Source organism: Castor canadensis, chromosome 1 (assembly GCF_047511655.1).
Source record: "Castor canadensis chromosome 1, mCasCan1.hap1v2, whole genome shotgun sequence".
Lineage (NCBI taxonomy): Eukaryota > Metazoa > Chordata > Mammalia > Rodentia > Castoridae > Castor > Castor canadensis.
The window spans coordinates 191,252,822-191,273,250 of NC_133386.1; the positions used below are offsets into that span (position 1 = coordinate 191,252,822).

At 34.9% G+C, this 20,429-nt stretch overlaps 1 protein-coding gene and 1 non-coding gene across 2 annotated transcripts; one reads left to right on the forward strand and one right to left on the reverse strand.

Annotated features, from left to right (window-relative positions):
• Nucleotides 1–18,236: 18,236 nt before the first annotated feature.
• On the forward strand, nucleotides 18,237–19,175 carry LOC141421710 (olfactory receptor 5W2-like). The gene has a single exon (XM_074068995.1). It carries the CDS (start codon nucleotides 18,243–18,245, stop codon nucleotides 19,173–19,175), a length of 933 nt encoding a protein of 310 aa, XP_073925096.1. The 5' UTR covers nucleotides 18,237–18,242.
• Nucleotides 19,176–20,319: 1,144 nt separating this feature from the next.
• Nucleotides 20,320–20,429, reverse strand: LOC141416315 (U6 spliceosomal RNA). Its single transcript, XR_012441087.1, has one exon. It is a non-coding gene; the product is annotated as a U6 spliceosomal RNA (small nuclear RNA).

The window sequence follows — 20,429 nt, forward strand, 5'->3', positions numbered from 1 at the left end:
TACATTAACTAACTAAGCAATCAACCAATTCACAATAAGCTTCAAAACTTTTATGAAGTATAAAGGCTGGGGAAAATATATCAAGAACTAAAGATCTAATCCTGTATGTAAGAGAGAGGCTTTCTTACCTGAAGACATTGTACCTCTTTTCTAAAGAAATGCGAATTGAAGAAAGAAATGACTTTTAGGCATAGTGTCAAACAATTTAAGAAGTATTTAGGTCAACAAGTCTATAAATTTTAGATATAAACATGTCCTACATGGCTAAAGAGCATTGTAAAGCACTTTTACTTGGATATCTGTGTGTTGTAATTATTTACTGTCAACCTTTTACCATTTCCTCTTATTACCTTTCTTTCCCATCTTCCCCCTTCTCTGGCTTGGTTGAATGTTCCTTTTTGTATATCACAGACACCTAAAGACATTGTCTCAATATAACCTTGTATATGTATGAAATGCTTATTTCCCATATGAAATAGTGAATGCCCATTGCACAAGGACTGAGTGTTCCATTCCTGTAATCCAAATAATCTGCATTGTGCTTGTGATGAAATGGGTAAATCAAAAAATAAAGATCAAAATATAAATATGAAATATTTTAGTGTTATTGGGTATTGGCAAAATAAAATTAACATGTGAGTATATATATTTTATAACTTTTAATAAGTAACATGAAATAGTTGTAGACACCAAAGTAAAAAATCTACTGCATATGGTAAAGGCATACATAATAATTACAAATAATGTAAAGATTTCATTACTGCTGACACGTCTATTTCATCATTCTCTGTGCTTAAATTCTGATAGCTAAAGCATTGATCACCTTGTTAAAAAAAATATAGATATGACCATATTTTAGAAAGACCACATAAGACTCAAAGTTACTCTTATTTATCTATTACAGCTATAAAAGCTAAAACCAGATGTTTGTCTTAGGTTTTCTTGCTGACATTAGATAGTGCCTTTGTGTGAAAAAAAAATTTCAGATTGAAATGAGAACCCAAGCTCCTCTGCCTTTCAAAGTGGCATTTATGGACAATGTGATACATTTGAAAGTACCATAGTGAAAGAATCCTATGGAGAATATTTGTTTTGTTTTTAAAAAGACTTTCAAATGTATTGTATTTTCTTCATTTCGTACTTTTTTTGGAGTTGTTACTTATGAGCAGCACCAAGGCAAGATTCACTGAAATGTATTCAAAGTTCAAGCATACTTGAGTATTACTGAACTCACTAATACAGAGATTGTGAACACGTTATCTACTTAACCAATCTCCTTCCAAGATGGCACCTTTATATTGTAGCTTCTGAAGAGTGTACGTATTCACTCTTGTTATCAGACCCCGAGGGTATGAACTAAAGAGAAAAGTATTCAAAATCTTTTAATGGTAAGAACAAAAACAGGATAGATTAATTTTAGCAACTGTCATTTCAATCTCCCTGAAATTTTTGAGATTAAAAAATTATTGGGAATATTTTTATTAGATTGTCACAATTTAAAAGACAACCTTGACTTAGGAATATACCCAAAGGAATGTGAGTCAGGTTACAACAAAGGCACTTGCACACCCATGTTTATTGCAGCACTATTCACAATATCAAAGATATGGAAACAGCCAAGATGCCTCACTACTGACGAATGGATTAAGAAAATATGGTATTTATATACAGTGGAATTTTTCTCAGCCACAAAGAAGAATGAAATTTTGTAATTCATAGATAAATGGATGGAACTGGAGAACATCATCTTAAGTGAAGTTAGTCAGGCTCAGAAGGCCAAAACCTACATTTTCTCCATCATATGTGGATTATAGACCTAAAACAAATATTATGGGTCAGGGATCATCCTAAGCAAAGGCCTTCAGGAGGAATAGGGCCAGGGAAGGAAACTAAAACCTTGAATTTGGTTGATGTGTTTACTGTACAGGAATGTATGGAGAAATCTTAAACTGACGGGGGCCAACATGGAAACTGGACTAGGGAGGAGTGAAGAGAGCTGGTAGAGATGAACCAATTGGGTTGTAATACTTAAATGCACACACACACACAAAAAAAAAACACAGGGAAACTTCACGTGTGGCTATCCTTATCTCAAATAGCAAAAATGTCAGCTTTTCTTTTTATGTTTATGCTTTTTCATCTATAAAATCAGAGAATGGGAGGGCAGAACAGGTTCTGAGGAGGAGAGAGGGAGTTTGGTACTGGTGGAGGGAGAATGTGGAAGGGAAAGCAGTATGAATACTGTGCAAATAATGTACACACATGTATATAAATGTAAAAATGATACCTGTTGAGACTGTTCCAGTAATCAGAGGAGGGGGGATGAAGAGAGCAGTGGAGAGAATGAATTCAAGTGTGATCTATTTGATACATTTTAAGAATCTTTGTAAATGCTACAATGAACCCCAATTCAGCAGAACACTGAATTTGTGCCATGCAGCACCAAATGAAAACAAAAAGAAAACAGTAGTAGCTATACTTACTTCCAGTACCATAGACTTTTTTTATTCATTTATTCACATGTGCATATATTGTTTGGGTTATTTCTACCCCCTGCTCTCTCCCTCCCTCCCCTCCTCCACCCCTCAATTCCAGGCAGAACCTGTTTTGCCCTTATCTCTAATTTTGTTGAAGAAAAGACTTAAGCATAATAAAGGAAGAGAAAGTGTTTTTGCTAGTTGAGTTAAGGATAGCTATACAGAAAGATTCCTAGCAATGCTTTCATGTACAAATGTGTTACAACCGAGGTTGATTCACCTCTAACTGATCTTTACACTTGTTCCTGATCCCCTTCTCATGTTAACCTCTGTAGCTTTAAGGTTTCTGTATTAGTTCCTCTGGAGTGAGGACATCAAACGCTTTCATGTTTTGGGTTTTCTTCCTATTCCTATATCTCCTGTATGTGCTCTCTCCTTGTCATGTGGTCCCAGTCCAACCACATTGCTGCATTTGCCCTAGATCTAAAGCCACATATGAAGGAGAATATATGATTTTTGGTCTTCTGAGCCTGGCTAACCTCATTCAGAATGATATTCTCCATTTCCATCCATTTATGTGCAAGTAATCAACTTTGTAAAAAGAGACAAAAGACTATTATGTAATGATTAAAGAGTCCATACATTAAGATTACTTAGGAATTATAAATACACTTGAACCCAACATGGGAAGGGTTGAATACATAAAGCAATCATTAACATTTATCAAGCTCTTCCAAAAGCTAATGGGAAGGAATACCTCCAAGTTTATGAGGTCAGAACAACCCTGATATGAGAGTTCAATGAAGACAATAGGAGAAAATTATAGGCCAATATATCTGATTAGCATTGATGTAAGAGTCCTCAATGAAATATTACTAAGCCATCCATGTTCAATAGTACATAAAGAAATTGTCATCATCATTTGTGAGGAATTCCATAAGAAGCAAGATTAATTCAATATGCCAAGTCAATAAATGAGATGCATCAAATTAAGAAATCAGAGATATAAGACAAATAGTCATCTCAAGAGATAGAGAAAAGTATTTGCCAAAATTCAACATGAGTTAGGAGAATAATTATCAGTAAATTAAGTATAGAAGGAATGATTCTCTACACAACAAAGGCCATATATATGAGAACCTTGCAGCTAACATCTTAATCCACAGTTAAAAAACTTGGAGCCTTTTCCTGTACAATCAGAACAAGATAAGAATACACACTCAGACCACCTCTTTTCAACATTGTATTGGAAATTCCAGTGGCTATTCAAATAGAAAATGGTGAAATGAAATTATCTATGGTAAAAACATGATCTTATTGGAGCTATAAAAAATGTTCTGGAATTAGAAGTAGTAGCTGCAAAACTAATGAATATAATAATAATTAATTTACTTTAAAGGATGAGTATGATGGAATGTATATCCTAATAAAAACTAAAACAAATCTATAAAATAATAGTAATAGTCCTAAATGAGGTAATAAAGAAAGTGATTAAAATGGAAGAATAAATAAGTACATAGAAGTTGGGAGTGATTGAGTAGAGGGGCTGTTTCATTAGAGTTCTACTTTGGAGAAGGAAAGTTTAGATTATATTTTATGCGTGTATATTTGTGTGCATATACATATGTGAATATATACTGAATGCATATATATATTTGTATATACAATATACATATACTATATATATAGTATACACACTCACACACACACACACACACACACACACACACACATATATATATATATATATATATATATATATATATATGTATATAGCATACACAAAAATCTTTGGCTTCTTTCTCCTGACAAGAATCAATTTGATTGCTATAGTAGACAAAGCTCAACTTTGGTTAAAGTTGGGAGAGGTTCATGGGGGAGAACACAGAACCAAAACCATAATTAATCATACCAGAGCCTGAAGGAAATAACTTGAGGATCATAAGTCCCAAACGTAACCGGTAAAATGCAATGCTCTCTGCCAAAAGTTCAGTTACCACAAAACTGCTCAAGTCAGGTAGGTTAATGATTGTCAAGATTTTTTGAACAGGGTTGAGCAAAACAAATTCAACATTTTAGAAAAAAATGAGAAATATATAAATGTTAGTTGTCAAGGGACAATGTAAATTTATTGAAATGTAAATGTATGTGTTAAATTTTGTTGATATTGATTTTTATTTTTTATCATACTCTATTGATCAGTAGACTCAAGCCTTTGGAAAGAGATTACAAAGCTTTCTCCACCTGTGCCTCCCACTTAACTGCAGTTGTGATTTTCCAGAGGACTCAACTCTTCACATATTTCTGGCCAAGTTCTTCCTACTCTCTAGATCAAGTAAGAAAGAACTCACTATTTTACACTCTTGTGATTTCCATGTTTAACCTCTCATTTATAGCCTCCAGCACAAGGATGTAAAGCTGTCACTGAAAAAATTAAAAATTGAAGAATGTTTTAAATATTTGTACAAATATCCTACTTCATATATTATGATTGTATTTTCATAGAACAGGATTTATTTTCTCACTCTTTCATTTAGTATTATTTTAAATTTATCTAAAGTTGTAAATTTTTAACTAAAGTGTTTTGTGCATCTAAGTGTATTGCTTTCATGGAGAATCACATAGTTCCTATAGAAATGAAACCTTAGCCTAATGGAAGTAACAGACATTAACTATGTAAGCAGTTAGCTAATTCACAATAAGCTTCAAAACTTTTATGAAGTACAAAGGCTGGAAAATATATCAAGAGCAAAATGTTTAATCCCATGTTTAATAGAGAGGATGTCTTCCCTGAAGATACAGTATCTCAGATCTAAAGAAATGAAAATTGAAGAATGAAAGAAGTTTAGGCACAGTGTCCTAATTTTATAAGTATTTAGGTAGACAAACCCATGATTTTTTAGATGTAAAGATGTCCAATAAAGCTAAAAAGCAGTGGAAAGAGCTTTTTAATATCTTCTCTTCTTGCTAGCTTTGTTTACCATCTTCCCAAATTGTAGATTGCAGATATCTAAAGCATTGTTTGAATATCACCCTGAACATGAAATGTTTGAAATGTTTGCTTCTAATATGAAATTTGAATGTCCATTGAACAAGGACTGAACATCCCATTCCTGTTATCCAAATATCTTGCATTATATCTGTAAGAAAATAAGGAAGTTGAAAATAAAAAATAAAATGTAAGCAACAAAGTATTTTAGTGTTATTACATATTGATAAAAACAAAGTAACTTTCTACAGTATGTACTTTAAATATAAATATTTCATAACTTTTATAGGCATGCATTATAATTACAAAGAATGTGAAGATTTCACAGCTATTGACACTGTTCTAGTTCATGATTGTCTGATCTTATTTTCTGATACCTAAAACATTGAGTCACCTTCTTGAGAAAATACAGATATGGCCATTTTTTAGAAAGACCATACACAACTCAAAGGTACTGTTATTTATCTATTAAAACTGTTGAAGCTAAAATCCCATGTTTGGGGTTTCCTGTTGATATGAGATAGTGTCTCAGTGTGAACAAACACTCAGAATGAAATGAGAGCTCAAGAGGCAGCTGTAACTTAAAAGTGGCCTTTATGGACAATGTGACATGTTTGAAGTGTTTTTAATGGGCATTCCTATTAATGTTCAGGTGCTTACCAACAACACTTCTTAGATGTAGATATACAACTTCATTAATGTTCAAGTAACTAAAATTAATTACAATGTAGTATTATGGCTCATTAAAAAACAACTGAAATGAAAAGAGTTGAAATATCAAGTAGTGTTACAGATGGGAAACAACTGTGCTTCTTATGCATTGATGTTACAAAGTGTCCCCTTTGTAAAATTGTATGGAACAATCTACTGTAACTGTACAAATGCCTAGTGACTCCAAATTCTGTTCCTCTATTGGTACCTAAGGTGAACTACATTTTCCACATAAAATTTGTAAAATATTTACTATTGCATTATTTGAAGTAGTATTAATTATGCAAACAAATGAAATATTATGAATATAACAGTTTGAGAGTTAATGAATCCAGAAAGTCATCTAGTATGCATTTTAGTGTTTTTCATACCATAAATACACAGTTACAACCACTCAGGTTTGCTGTACATCATGAAACTATTGCAGATACTGTATTAATAGAATATTTCTGAGCTCCACAAATGTTATTGGCCATAGTTCAGTGACTTCTAATTTTACATAATAAATTCATGGTATTTTTTTATTATAAATTATTTTATTAGTATATAGTCACCATACAGGGAAGGGGATTCATAGTGACAATTCCAATCAGTCTTACACTGTACATTATTTACATTGCTCCCATTGTTTCTCCCCATCAACCCCCTCCCCACCCTATTTGAAACAATTGTAAGAGGTTTTTCAGTTCTGTTTCATATAGGTATGTGAAGTCCATCAACCATATACTATCACTTAATCTCCTTCTTTTGCCCTAACCCTTCCCACTAGTAAACCACCCTCCCCGCATACGCTGTGCCTATTTTATAATTCTGGTTTTCATTATTAATATCTGAATTGATATTGAAAGGGTGTCTCAATGTATGCCCACTGTGGGTGTGCTTTACTTTGGTCTATTCAATCCCTTTGAATATTCGCCCTTACCCACTTACCTCCCACCTGCTGTTTTTTAACAGCTTTCAGTACACATCCTTATATCCTCTACCTTCACATCTTACGGTATGCTCTATCATTCTCTTTTCCTCTCTCTTTCCCCGAATTCCACAGAGCAGTTCCACTGTTACCAACATGTTCTACAACTGAGTTTGTATATGGTCATGCTTGATTTTGTGTACATGTTTACCTTCGGATCTATCTTCCATGTATGAGAGAAAATATGCTTCTTTTGTTTTTCTGACCCCGACTAACTTCACTAAGCATAACATCTTCCAATTGCATACCATGAAACCCCATATATTATTTCTTGTGGCTGAGTAATACTCCATTGTGTATATATACTACAATTTCATGATCCATTCATCAGTTGTAGCATATATGGGTGGTTTCCAGAGCACAGCTATTGAGAATAGTGTTGAGATGAACATCGGTGTATAGTTGTCTCTACTGTATCCTGCTGATGTTCTTTTGGGTAGATACGTGGGAGCAGTATTACTGGATCATATGGCAGGTTTATCTTTAGCTTTTTGAGGAATCTCCATACTACTTTCCTTAGTGGTTGTACTAATTTGCATTTCCACCAGCAGTGTTTAAGGGTTTTGTTTCTCCACATCCCAGAGAGCATTTATTGTTCTTTCTACCTTTGATTATGACCATTCTAACTGGGGTGAGATAAAATCCAAGTGTTGTTTAGGTTTGCATCTTTTTTATTACCAGGGAAGTGTTCGTGTATTCACTGGCCATTTGTACCTCTCTTCTTTTGAGAATTCCCTCTTTATTTCATGTCCCCATTTTTTCATTGGGGTATTGAGTCTTTGGGAGCTGAGTTTTTGAGTTCCCTGTATATTCTAGATATCTGTCCCTTATTGGAGGGTAGCTGGCAAAGATTTTCCCCCATTCTGTGGGCTGTCTCTTGAGTCTGGTAACTGTTTCCTTTGCTGTGCAGAAGCTATTCTGTTTAATGCAATCCCATTTGTTCTTTATTTCTTTTAGATGCTGAGACTTTTTGAATTCTCTTTAGGAAGTAATTCCCGTTAACTATCTATTCCAGTGTATTTCCCACTGCTTCTAGGAGTTCTTTCAGTTTCTGGCCTTATGTAAGGCCATCGATCCATTTCGAGTCGATTTTGGTACAGGGTGAAAGACAGAGATCTACTTTCAGTCTTCTGCATGTGGATATCCAGTTTTTCTAGCAGCATTTGTTAAAGAAGCTTTTTCTCTACTGTGTGCTTTGGGCTCCTTTGTTTAAGATAAGTTGGCTTATGTGTGGGTTTATGTCTTGATCTTCTACTCTGATCCACTGGTCTTCCTGTCAGTTTTTGTGCCAATACCATACTGTCTTTTATTGTTATGGCTCTGTAGTATAGTTTGAAGTCAGATATTGTGATGCCTCCAACATTGGACTTTTTGCTTGAATTGCTTTTGCTATTTCAGGTCTTTTATCTATTCATATGTATATTATGATTATTTTTTTCTATTACTGTGCAGAATGTCATTAGAATATTGACAATGATTGCATTGAAAATGTACATTATTTTTGGTAGTATTGCCATTTTTACAATGTTGATTCTACTGGACCATGAATAAGGAAGGTCTTTCCACCTTCTGATGTCTTCTTCGATTTCTCTGTACAATGGTTTATAGTTTTCATTAATAAGGTCTTTGGTTTCTTTTGTTAAATTTATTCTGAGGGCAGAACAGGACCTGCCTGGAACTGAGGCAGTGGGGTAAGGTTGGAGGAAGGGGGCAGGGTGGAGGAATGACCCAAATAATGTATGCACATGTGAATTATTGAACAGAAATAAATAAATAAAAATTTATTCTGAGGTATTTTACTGATTTTGAGGCTATTGAAAATGAGATTATTTCCCTGATTTCTTTCTCAGTCTGTGAGTTGTTGGTATGTAGAAAACCTACTGATTTCTGTATGTTAATTTTATATCCTGCTATTTTGCCAAAAGATAGTTTTGCTGGGTAGACTAGATTAAATTTATAGTTGCTTTCTTTCAAGATCTGAATTATGTCTTTCCATAACCTTCTTGCTGTTTCCAGTCATTTTTGTTTCCCTGTTGTTTAGTTTCACCTATTCCTTCTTTACTGGTTTACTTGCTCAAAAGGGTTTATTCTTTCTTGAGTCTACCTGTCTCACTCTAGTTTCTTCTTCTGTATGTAAAAGTCCTTTAAGTATCTTCTGTAGTGCTGGCTTGATGGTTGCAAATTCCTTTAGTTTTCCTTGCTGTGAAAGGTTTCAGTTTCTCCTTCAATAAGGAAGGATAGTTTTGCTGGGTAGACTAGATTAGATTTATAGTTGCTTTCTTTCAAGGTCTGAATTATGTCTTTCCATAACCTTCTTGTGTTTAGAGTTTGAGTTGAAAAATCTGCTATTATTCTAATGGGTTTGTCTTTATATTGACTTGTCTTTTCTGTGTTGCAGATTTCAGAATTCTTTCTTTGTTCTGTCTGCTGAGTGCTTTCATTAGGATGTGTCTGGGGATATTTCTCTTTTGATCCTGACAGCTTGGTTTCCTGTAAGCCTCCTACATCTGGGTGACTCTCTCTTTCTCCAGGTTAGGGAAGTTGTCTGCTATTATTCTATTGAATAAGTTGTCAATGCTTTTAGTTTTTATCTCCTCTCCTTCTTCTACACTCCTGAGTCATAAGTTTGGTGTTTTCATTGTCTCAGATATCTTGCATATTCCATTAGTCTTTTCTTAGTATTCTTTCATGATCTTTTACTGTTTGACCTAATTCCTCTGCTTTGTATTCTGTTCCTGACACTGTATTTTCAACTTACTCTACTCTGTTCACTAAGCTTTCAATTGGGATATTTATTTGGGATATTTAGTTGTTTATTTTGGATTGTTTTTTCAGGGTTTCCATAACTTTATTAATTTCCCTTTTCATATCCTAGATAGCCTTCTTAATTTCATTCATCTGTTTGTTTGTATATTCTTTCAGCTCATTTAATTGTTTATTCTCATCCTCTTTGAGGTCAAATACTAACTTTTGTCTTTCTTCTTTGAAGCCATTAATCATTTTTATTATTGATTTATGGAATTCATTATTTGATAGATCTTCCTTTACACAGGTTTCTGGATCCTTAGTGGTGGAATTGGGTTTTGATGGAGAGCAGTTGTCTTGCTGTTTCATTATACTTGATATTTATGCATCTGGAGTTGTTTTTGCTTATGGTTTTAATCTCTTGTGCTCCTGTCATTGGTGTTTTGTGTTTTTTTATTTTCCTCCTGGAGCTCCAGCAGTGTTCCTCAGAGAGGTGTATACTTGATACATTACCCCTTGCAAGGTTTTTGTTGTGGTGCTGCCTATTACTTCTTTTCTTCCCTGTGAAGGGACAGAAGTTCCTGGTCTTAGATGAGAGTTAAGGGGCTCTCCTGAAGTCACAGTAGGGAATGCTGGGTCTCTGTGCACTACGGGGGTAGGCCTTCTAGCACTGGCAGAGTAGCAGATTGCCACTTGGTGGAAGAGCTGGGATTCCAGCACTTGGACAAGACAGACATGACTCTCCTTCAGGGAGATGCAGTGTGAAACACTGGAATTCTGTGTACCATGGGGAACAGAGCTGGTGTTTCCTGAAGAGTAGCTGGTTGTTGATTTCTTATCCTCAGTGGGGAATCTGACATTCTCTCTCTGACAGGGGAGTGAGGTATCTCTTGCTGTCAGGAACAGTGAGGCATGCTGGGCCTCTGTGGGGAGGGGAGGCTTCTGATGCCAGCAGAATAGCAAGATCTGGAGCCTCGGGTTCACTAGGGTGTGTGGTGGCCGGCTCCTGGCACTCTGTTGCAAGTTGAGGGTACCTGTGGAGCAGCAAAGCAAGTGGACTTGAATCATCTGGTTCCCACAAAGCAAGTAGGCCCTGGGGGTCTACTTGTGTTGGGGCATGAGTTTCCAGGAGCCACAGAAGCTGCTTCAGTCTTGGGAGAACAAAACCTGTGGGGAGCAGTTCTGGGGTCCAATTTGCCACCTGAGCTTCAGTGAATGCAGTCCCTTGGTACTTCTGCTGGCTCAGGAGAATAAAGCTTTTGGGCAGTGGAACTTCTGCAGCCTGATTTCACACACTGGCCTTTGGGAGTACCATTCTGCAGCACTGCGGCTCACTCAGTAGAGCAAAGCCTATGGACAGCAGGAGTTTTGGGGCCCTAGTTTCTGCATGGGCTTCAGGGAGTGCCATCTGTTACCCTTAGAGAAGCAGGAGCCTTGGGACCTGCTTACACAGGTGGGCCCATTTCCCTGACGTTTCAGGGTGAAGGTAGTGGGTAATGTATTGGGGGAAGCATGGAGCTCTAAGCTCCTATGTGTTCCTGGGAGCAGGAATTACCACTGAGTAATGGAGCCTAGAGCAGCGTGGAAACTTCAGGTGCATGAAATTGAGAGTGTTGAGCTGTGAGTTGTTCTTCCTGTGATTAGTTTTTCTCTTTGTGGATTTCGACAGGGCTTTGCTTCTTTCTGGTTATGGTACCCCATAAGTGCCTTTTGTAGGCCTCTAATCCTCCTTTTTCAGGGTGTTTGGTCACCTCTGGACTATGAGAAGGTCAAAAATCCACCCTCTTCAGAGTGCATGGTATGCTTGTACATTGGAATATAATATGATAATAACAATAAACTACACATAACTGGATTACTTTCACAAACACTGAGTACATAAACATAAAATTTTTAAAAATATGTTACTGGTTATTACTTCAAGAACATACATGCTACCATGCCAGTTAAGAAATCAGCTTGTCATAGATATTAGGACAAGTTCTGGGATAATGGGTCTGCTTATTTTAGGTCAGTAGAGATGTTTTCATTATTAAAATTCACTTATAAAAGAGATCTTCACATATTTGCTATAAGGTTATAAAAAAAACAGAAGATTATATTATTTTTTTAAGTAAGAGGTTTTTTTCTTCACAATGAGTTGAAAAAGATCTGTCATATCAATGTGGGTGTACAAATTTTATAAAATGCCTCAGTAATTAATTAATCTTTATGTTAGGAAAATTGCTGTCATGATGTAAAACAATATCTTCCTCTGCCACAGGTACTTCTAGTATTGCTTCCAGCAGGAGGGGAGATAATGCATTTGGGTATCAATGTCATGTGATGAACTCTGTTTCATGACACCCAGGTGTCTAGTCAAACAAGCATATTATTCATGATATTATGTCACCAAGACTACTAAAAAGAGTTAAATATAGGAACGCTTCTCATTTGATTGTGTCTGATGAATACTACTTTCGTAAAGATAATTTTAAATTACTTACAAGCATCATTCTGAGTAAAACACAAATAACAGTAGTAAATAAATTAGATTATACATTTGTAATATGAATGGTTCTAAACTTAGATAGGTCTTGGGGAAAGTTCTGTGCTGTGGAGAGTTATAAAGAAGAAGTAAAGTTGGGGTGGAGATGTGGTTCAAGTGATAGTGTACTTGCCTAGCATGCATAAGGTCCCAAGTTCAATTTCCACTACTATCATATATACAAAAAAGAAGCTAAATCTGATTAAGTTCTTTTTACACACTATATCATGGAGGAATCTTGAAAATATTAAACTAAATAAAAAGGGCTATGTAGAAAAAGTACAGACTGATCCATTCATATGAATAAGCTAAGCTAAAGAATGAAAATAGTTTAAATTTTTCAAGTTGCTGAAAGGAACAATTGCTGTAAGCTGCTTAATAGGTAGAGAGATTCTTTCTGTGGTGGTAACATTAATCTAGAACCAGACATTGGTGTCACGTGAGTTTTCCCCTAATTGAAAAACAAACCAAAGAAAGAATCTAAAACAGATGTCTGAGGAAACAAAGCAAATCTTCAGATAATTTAGCCTCCCTGAAGACAGGTGTACTAGAGAACCTGAAGGGACAAATAGAACATAGAAAGAAATCACAAGTTGTGAAAGGACAACTCTATATCCTCCAAATACACATAAGCAAAGTGAGTAAGTGTCTGATAGCTCTGGGGAGATGCAAATGTTCACTTGGGGGAGACTTATTAGCAGTTCATCAGGTGGTTTAAGCTTTGAATCAGCAGTATATCACACGGGATTACCTTATTGGTTCAATATTGGGATCATCAGGAAGAATTAACAATGAACTATGCAAAGGCACTTAAATTTACTTAGAATCACTTTTCCCAAGGTTGAAAAATACTAATTTTTCTGTTTTCAGCTTGATGAATTTTCCAACACTAAATATATAGTATAAAGGGAAAACAACAACAAAAACAAACAAATGAAACAACCAGGAAAACACACATGGGAGGAAACACTCTGAATTTCTTAATTCCCAAGTGAGTATTCACAAGAAAGAAGAAATTATCTGGAGTAAAACCTGAGTAAACTGATGCATGAATATATTTTTTCATTATTGAGTCTCAGCTTTTATATAAATTGGCTTAATTTCAATTAAATTTGCTGTGTTATAACTCAGGACTTATGCCTACTATTAGAATTGCTGTACATTAGCTTAAAATTTCCTTGAAAATGCTGTTTCTTATCAGCATTTAGTGAACACATAGTATTCATTTTTGTGAAGGTGATGTCTTGATCCACATATTATAAAATTTTACTTAGATATGGCTGATAAAGAACAGTCACAGTAGCTCACACTTGTACAATCAACTTTTGGTAGGCATTGATGAGGAGGGTTATGATTTGAGGCCAGGCCAGGCAAAAAGCACAAGACCCTATCTGCAAAATATCCAAGTCCAAAAATGGCTGGGGCTATGACTCACTTAGTAGACCACATGGTGAACAAGTGTGAACCCCTCAATTCAATCCCCAGTACCACAAAAATTACAGAAGGTAGTACAACTATATGTGCCATAATATCAGTGGGCAATCCTTTTTTTTCCTTATTTTCTATGTTTTCTCAATTTGTGCCATACAGCAGCCCTGTTCAGCACTTTGCTCATTGGAGTTAATAATGTTCAGTTGTTCATTTGAAGTAAGTAAAACACTGTTTCCATGGGTGGCTGCACCTCATCTGTTTCTTTCTACATTTAATGACTATGGTTGAAATTTTGTTAGAAGTGAGATTTACAGACTTTACCATTTTCTTACAATTCTAAAGTCGTGTGGATAATTAATTTTATAAAATTAAAAGTATAGTTAATAACTTTAAAAGTCTAAGATATTTGATGAATTTTCATAAGGGATAATTTCTTACAAGGGATCAATTTAAATGCACAATAATCAAAAATTTTTTGAACATATGGTCATTGAAGTTACAAGTTAATACCTGTGAGATGTTGGCTATCATCTAAAGAACTTAGAATAAATGAAATAATGTGTAAAATATTCAACAAGGCATAATGACAAAAAGATAATATAAAAAGATTCTTTTAATTATTGTGCCGGGGGTACATGGTGGCATTTACAAAAGTTCATGTGGCTATGAGCATCTCATATGAACATGCTTAGCCTCAACATAATGGCAAGAGAGATCACATTGGCCATCATTTCCCCAACCTTGGGAAACACACCATGATGCAAGACCATATTCACTAATTTAGGGTAGGATAATAAACATGAGACTTTGTTCTGGACTTTAGTGTTGGTTGCTAAAACTTAAGGCTGAATAAATCCTAGTAGTCCTTTCCCAAGACCTGCCTGTGGACAGAGCCCCTGGAGGACCTCTACTGCTAAGGGAATCATGTTTCCCAGTCTATGGAATTTCTGTTCACCTGTAGCTCTTTCCAGCTGTCTTAAGCCACACATCTACATCAGCAATAGGCAGCTCAGAGAAGCACATGTCTGGGTCCTACTCCAGTGTTGTGTTGGCCACGATGAACTGTTGACTCAGGGTATGACTCAGAATGGCAGTAATGGTAGCCCCAGGTGCAACATAAGAACCCATGGATAGTCTGTCTGTGGTAATTCTTCCCAGAATGAAGCAGAATCCTGTAATGATTTACTGTATAGACAATAACTATGGATGAGACATTTGGACCTTATCTGACCCCAAGAAGAAGATTGTGGAGTAAGAGAACTTTTTCTAGAAATTCTGTTAAACAACACATGAACTATGTATTTGGGATCAACTCAGGCTTGTATTGTCTTCTAGCACTGAAACAGTGACAACACACCAACAGCTGACTGCTAGAAAACCTGGACAAAAATACCATCCAATGTTGAAATAGTGGAAGTGATATGCTCTAAGAGAAGATAAGTAGCTTGCTTAGAATTTCTGGAGGAACAGACACTACAAATCAGATTATGAAGACTAAAAAAACATTTCATCCAATTATGGTCAAATGACGTCACATTCCAACAAATATCAAAAGACTTCATGAAACCATTATCTCACTTAGCACTCAACATAAGAAGACAGAAAGTGACCAGATAGACATAAATATAAAAAAAAAAAACTGTTGTAGATTTTAAAATATCTATCATAAGGAAATGTAGTAAATTTTAACAAAAACCCAATGAAATATTTCAATACCCCAAGAAAATCAATACAATGATGGAAACAGTTCAAAAAAATCAAACAGCTGAAACATATATGAGCAGAAAATTATAGTGAAATTAGAAATGTGATGTAAGGATAGGTAAAATATAAGAAGGAATTAATGAGCTCAAAGGCTACTTAAGAATATACAATTGGAGGAGAAAAAAATGAATGCCCAAAGCTCATAAGAACTTTGGCATAGTATTAAAACTATAAATATTTGAGTTATTGGAATTCATCAAAGACTTGAGTACACCAAAATGATAGGATGCTTATGCAAACAATAACAAAAAGCCTCCTAAACATATGGAAAGATACAGGAAGGTTAAAGTCTCCAGCCAGATTAAACTGAAAAAAGTCTACCCCAGGACATCTAAAACTCTCACTGGTGGAAGATACAGACAAGAATCTCAAGACTTCAATAAAAAGAAGCAACCCATAAGATTGTCCCAGCTCATGTGAAAGCATACCTCCAAGGAGAAATTATACAGGTCAGAAGAGAGTGACAAGATATTTTCATAGAACTGAAGGAAACAAAAACAACTTTAACAAAAAGCTTTTTGAATTTTGACCTACCACCATGGTATATGGTTAGACAATGCTATTTCAAAAGGACCAAGAGCCAAACCTGCATGGAGTCAGAAAGTACAGTGTGTCAGGGACTGCAAGGAGGGGCAAAGGTGGAGCCACTGTGTGTTATGAAAAAAGACCTGGAAGTAGATAATTATAAAGGCTATACCACCTAGTGAATATAGTAAAAATCAAAGAATTTTTCCTTTAATGTGTGAATTTCATATATATAAGCTATCAATAGAATATCATGCAAAGTTAGCAAAAGTGGGGCTAGAGTTATTGCTCAGTGGTAAATCACTTGTCAAGCACTCACAAGGCCCTGATTTCTATCTCAATCATTGCAAGAAACAGTAGCAATAATCCATTAAATGGATGAAGGACAGAGCTTCAAAAGTGGAAGAAATAATAAGCAATAAAAAGAGGTGAAAATGCTAGGAGGACTATTTGAATTGCTCTATACTTGGCTCCAGACAAATAAGGATGATATATTTTACATTATAAAATTTGTGTAGACTGTATAATTTACACCATAAAATTGACTTGAAACTTTCTTCCTGATATAGATCAATTTGATGAAAGTGATATAGATTTAAAAAGTAACATTTACTAAAGAACTTATGTTCTTGTTTTCACAAGGGAAAACACAGAACCAGAAAAAGAATAAACCAGATTTGCCTATCACCAAAGCCTGAGGGAAGTAGTTTCAGACATTCAATTCCCAAATGCTACATTGTAAGATAAAAATGCTACCCTACCAGAGTTCAGACACTGAAGACCCGTTCATCTCAGGTAAATTTCTGAGTTTTCAGATTAAAAAATATTAGATGGACTAATCATTTATGCCATTTTACTTAATACGATAAATTTTGAAATCTAATAATCAAAAATATTTTCTACTCAGAACTGGAGGACTCTGGCAGAAATTATTAATATTTACAACATAACATTTTTATTATTTTACTTTGGGTTTATAAGCAAGTTTTTATTCATTTTATAATTGTGTAGGTACATAAATCAACTCAAAGTTTCTTTTTGTGTTTTGTTGTGTTAACTCGGAATTATGCTGTAAATAACAATATTTATAATATCAACCCTGTATGCATCACACACCATAGTTACCTAGAACAAAAAGCACCACAGACATCCATGCTCTGCATTTCAATTCTTATGTGAATAAAGCCAACTGCATATACAAATGCATAAAAACTTATAGGTCCTTATATATGTATACGTATATTACTGTACCCAAATAAAAAGAAGAAATGCCTATATTTCTCTGTATTATTTATTATCCTTAATAGCATTTTAATATTTTTAAATATGAAAAACCATCTAAAATCTTGTGTAATACAAAAGTATGTATTAAGCTATGGTATTTGCACATTTTTCTTAGAATTTCTCTTTTAATGATTAAGACAATCAGTCATCATTGTGATTCAGTTTAACCCTGTCAATAGGCAACGAACATTGAGGCAAAAACATAGTGCATTTCCAAAAAAAGTTCAATGACATTTGTTTCGTGTCTTATCAAACAATGAACAACATACTGACCATGCACAATAAGGAATAACCATTTTACTTTTTATTAGTCAGTAGTATGCTCATTGTTTCTAGAACTAAAGAAATATGTTCTAAATCAATCATGACTTTGAAGGCACCTCATAACTGACTTTTTGTGCACTATGTGAATGTTTTTAAGGAGCAAACAGTTTAGTGGTACATCATGCAGTCTACTTTATGTAAGTTAACTCCATGTTATTTTGAAAATGTAGTGAGATTTCAGTATATTAGAGCTATAGCTCTTTAAGATTGTACGGTAAAGTCCAGAGAATTTGAAGAAAATGTAGAAAGTCATCCATCATAAATGACATGTAGATTTCAATCATTTTCCCAACTGATGTATTAAATATTTTTGTTATTGTCCAGTAGATATGATAGTTCTTTAAAGAATGAGACATGACTATTTGTCTAATAGTGGAAAACCAAATTAAAGATATGAAATCTCTTCTGTCTTATAGATATTTTGTGAGTACATGGAAGAATTAAATATGTGTCTATTACTTTTGAAAATATTTTATGTTTACAGAACAAAGAAGAATGGAAAGGGAGAATTGTTCTACCTTGACAGAATTCATTTTATTGGGCATAACCACAAATCCCAAAATGAAGGTGACCTTGTTTACCATGTTTCTGCTTGTTTACCTCATCAATCTTCTGGGAAACCTTGGAATGATCAGTTTAATTAAAGTAGATTCCCACCTTCACACACCAATGTACTTTTTCCTCAGCCACCTCTCCTTCTGTGACCTCTGCTCTTCCACAGCAATTGGACCGAAGATGCTGGTGGACCTCTTTGCTGAAAACAAATCAATTCCTTTCTCTGGCTGTGCTTTGAAGTTTTTGACCTTCTGTATCTTTGCAGATGCTGAGTGTGTACTGCTGGCAGTGATGGCTTTGGACCGGTACAAGGCCATCAGCAACCCCTTGCTCTATGCAGTGAACATGTCCAGCAGGGTGTGTGCCCTACTCATGGCTGGGGTTTACCTGGTGGCAATGGCAGATGCTTTGATACATAGGACATTGACATTCTGCTTGTGTTTCTGTAGGTCTAATGAAATTAATCATTTCTTCTGTGATATCCCTCCTATCCTGATACTATCTTGTTCAGATACACGTGTCAATGAGCTAGTGATATTCACCATTTTTGGTTTTATTGAACTGAGCACCATCTCAGGAGTTCTTGTCTCCTATTGTTATATCATCTTATCAGTTTTAAAGATCCACTCTGCTGAGGGGAGGCTCAAGGCTTTCTCCACCTGTGCCTCCCACTTAATTGCAGTTGCAATTTTCCAGGGAACTATGCTCTTCATGTATTTCCGGCCAACTTCTTCCTATTCTCTAGATCAGGACAAAATGACCTCACTGTTCTACACTCTTGTGATTCCCATGCTGAACCCTCTGATTTATAGTCTACAGAACAAGGATGTGAAAAAGGCTCTTGTACAACTGAGAAATAAAAGATGGTTTTAAATATTTTACTTATGTGTACATATGCACATTTATAAATTTGCTATTTTTGTAAAATTATATTGTATGACACACAGGAAACATAGTTTTTTCTCCTAGTTTCACTTACTCAGGTAAGTATTTTTATGATGTCTAATCATAAGAGAACATTGCAGATATCCAATTGTGTCACTCTTCATTGCTTATCTTGAATTAATATGTGGTACAATTTCTGTAGAAGTTTTCCTGGCACTTTCAATTGTGCCAAAGGTTTATTTGTTCATCTGTCATCCAATTTTAATTACAGTCAGATTAAGTCAGTGTTTATTCATTGACTTTTAACACATTTAGGTGCCTTGTATTTCATGGTTAATACAGTAGTTTATTCAATAACTCATACTATGTTCTAAAGGAAAATATAGATTTAAATGAACCAAACAGTATATTTGCATAAGCTTCAAAGCAATCCTGAAATCAAAGACTTATTGATGAAATTTCAAAACAAAGATCCTAAACCAAGTGTGCAGAAGAAATGTTTTCTTTGACAGAGATATTCGGTCTCAGATGGCAAACATGCTTCTCAGAGTAAGGAAAGTATTCTTGGCAGAGGATTTGACAATTAGAGTAGACTTGAGGTAGGCTTTTCTAAGAGATTTGGAAAGGAAAGGTGTCCAACCAGGTGAGAATATAAAGAGAAAAGAAAATGTACACCTGAGTGCTGGAATTATCAACCATTAAGTCATCCATCATTTATTCCAGGAAGCTTTCCTTTTCTTCTTTCCCATTTTCAGTCCTGGTCAAATGCTTCTCTGTGATTCACCTATTTTAAACACAGTATAATTTGACTCTACTTCTCAAATTGATATCTCCCTTAGAAACTACAAGCATACTTTTTTCTCAAAGGCTGAATATCCTATACTAGTTATATAAACCATCTTCATGAGGGGAAGGAAAGCAAATAATGAAATGCCAGATAATATACAGCACATATGAATATTTACTAGAAATGGGTAAAGTAAAACTAACTTTTGAGTTTGTTATATGCTATATCCATACATATACATCCTCAAACACACACACTATAGTTTTTAAGAAATGACATAAAATGTCTGTGGATAGAAATGTATCTACAAAGACAAGGTTTTTTTTTTTTACTATTTATTTATTTAGAAATATAGAATGCCTTACTACCTAGTGTGTCATCCTTGTGCAGAAGTCATGTAAACCTCTCTGTATCATTCTAATTTTAGTATATTTTGCTGCTGAAGTGAGCACAAA

Bases quoted from the DNA above. Each gene is read 5' to 3' on its own strand.
- LOC141421710 (XM_074068995.1), top strand. From the start codon at position 18,243: ATGGAAAGGGAGAATTGTTCTACCTTGACAGAATTCATTTTATTGGGC.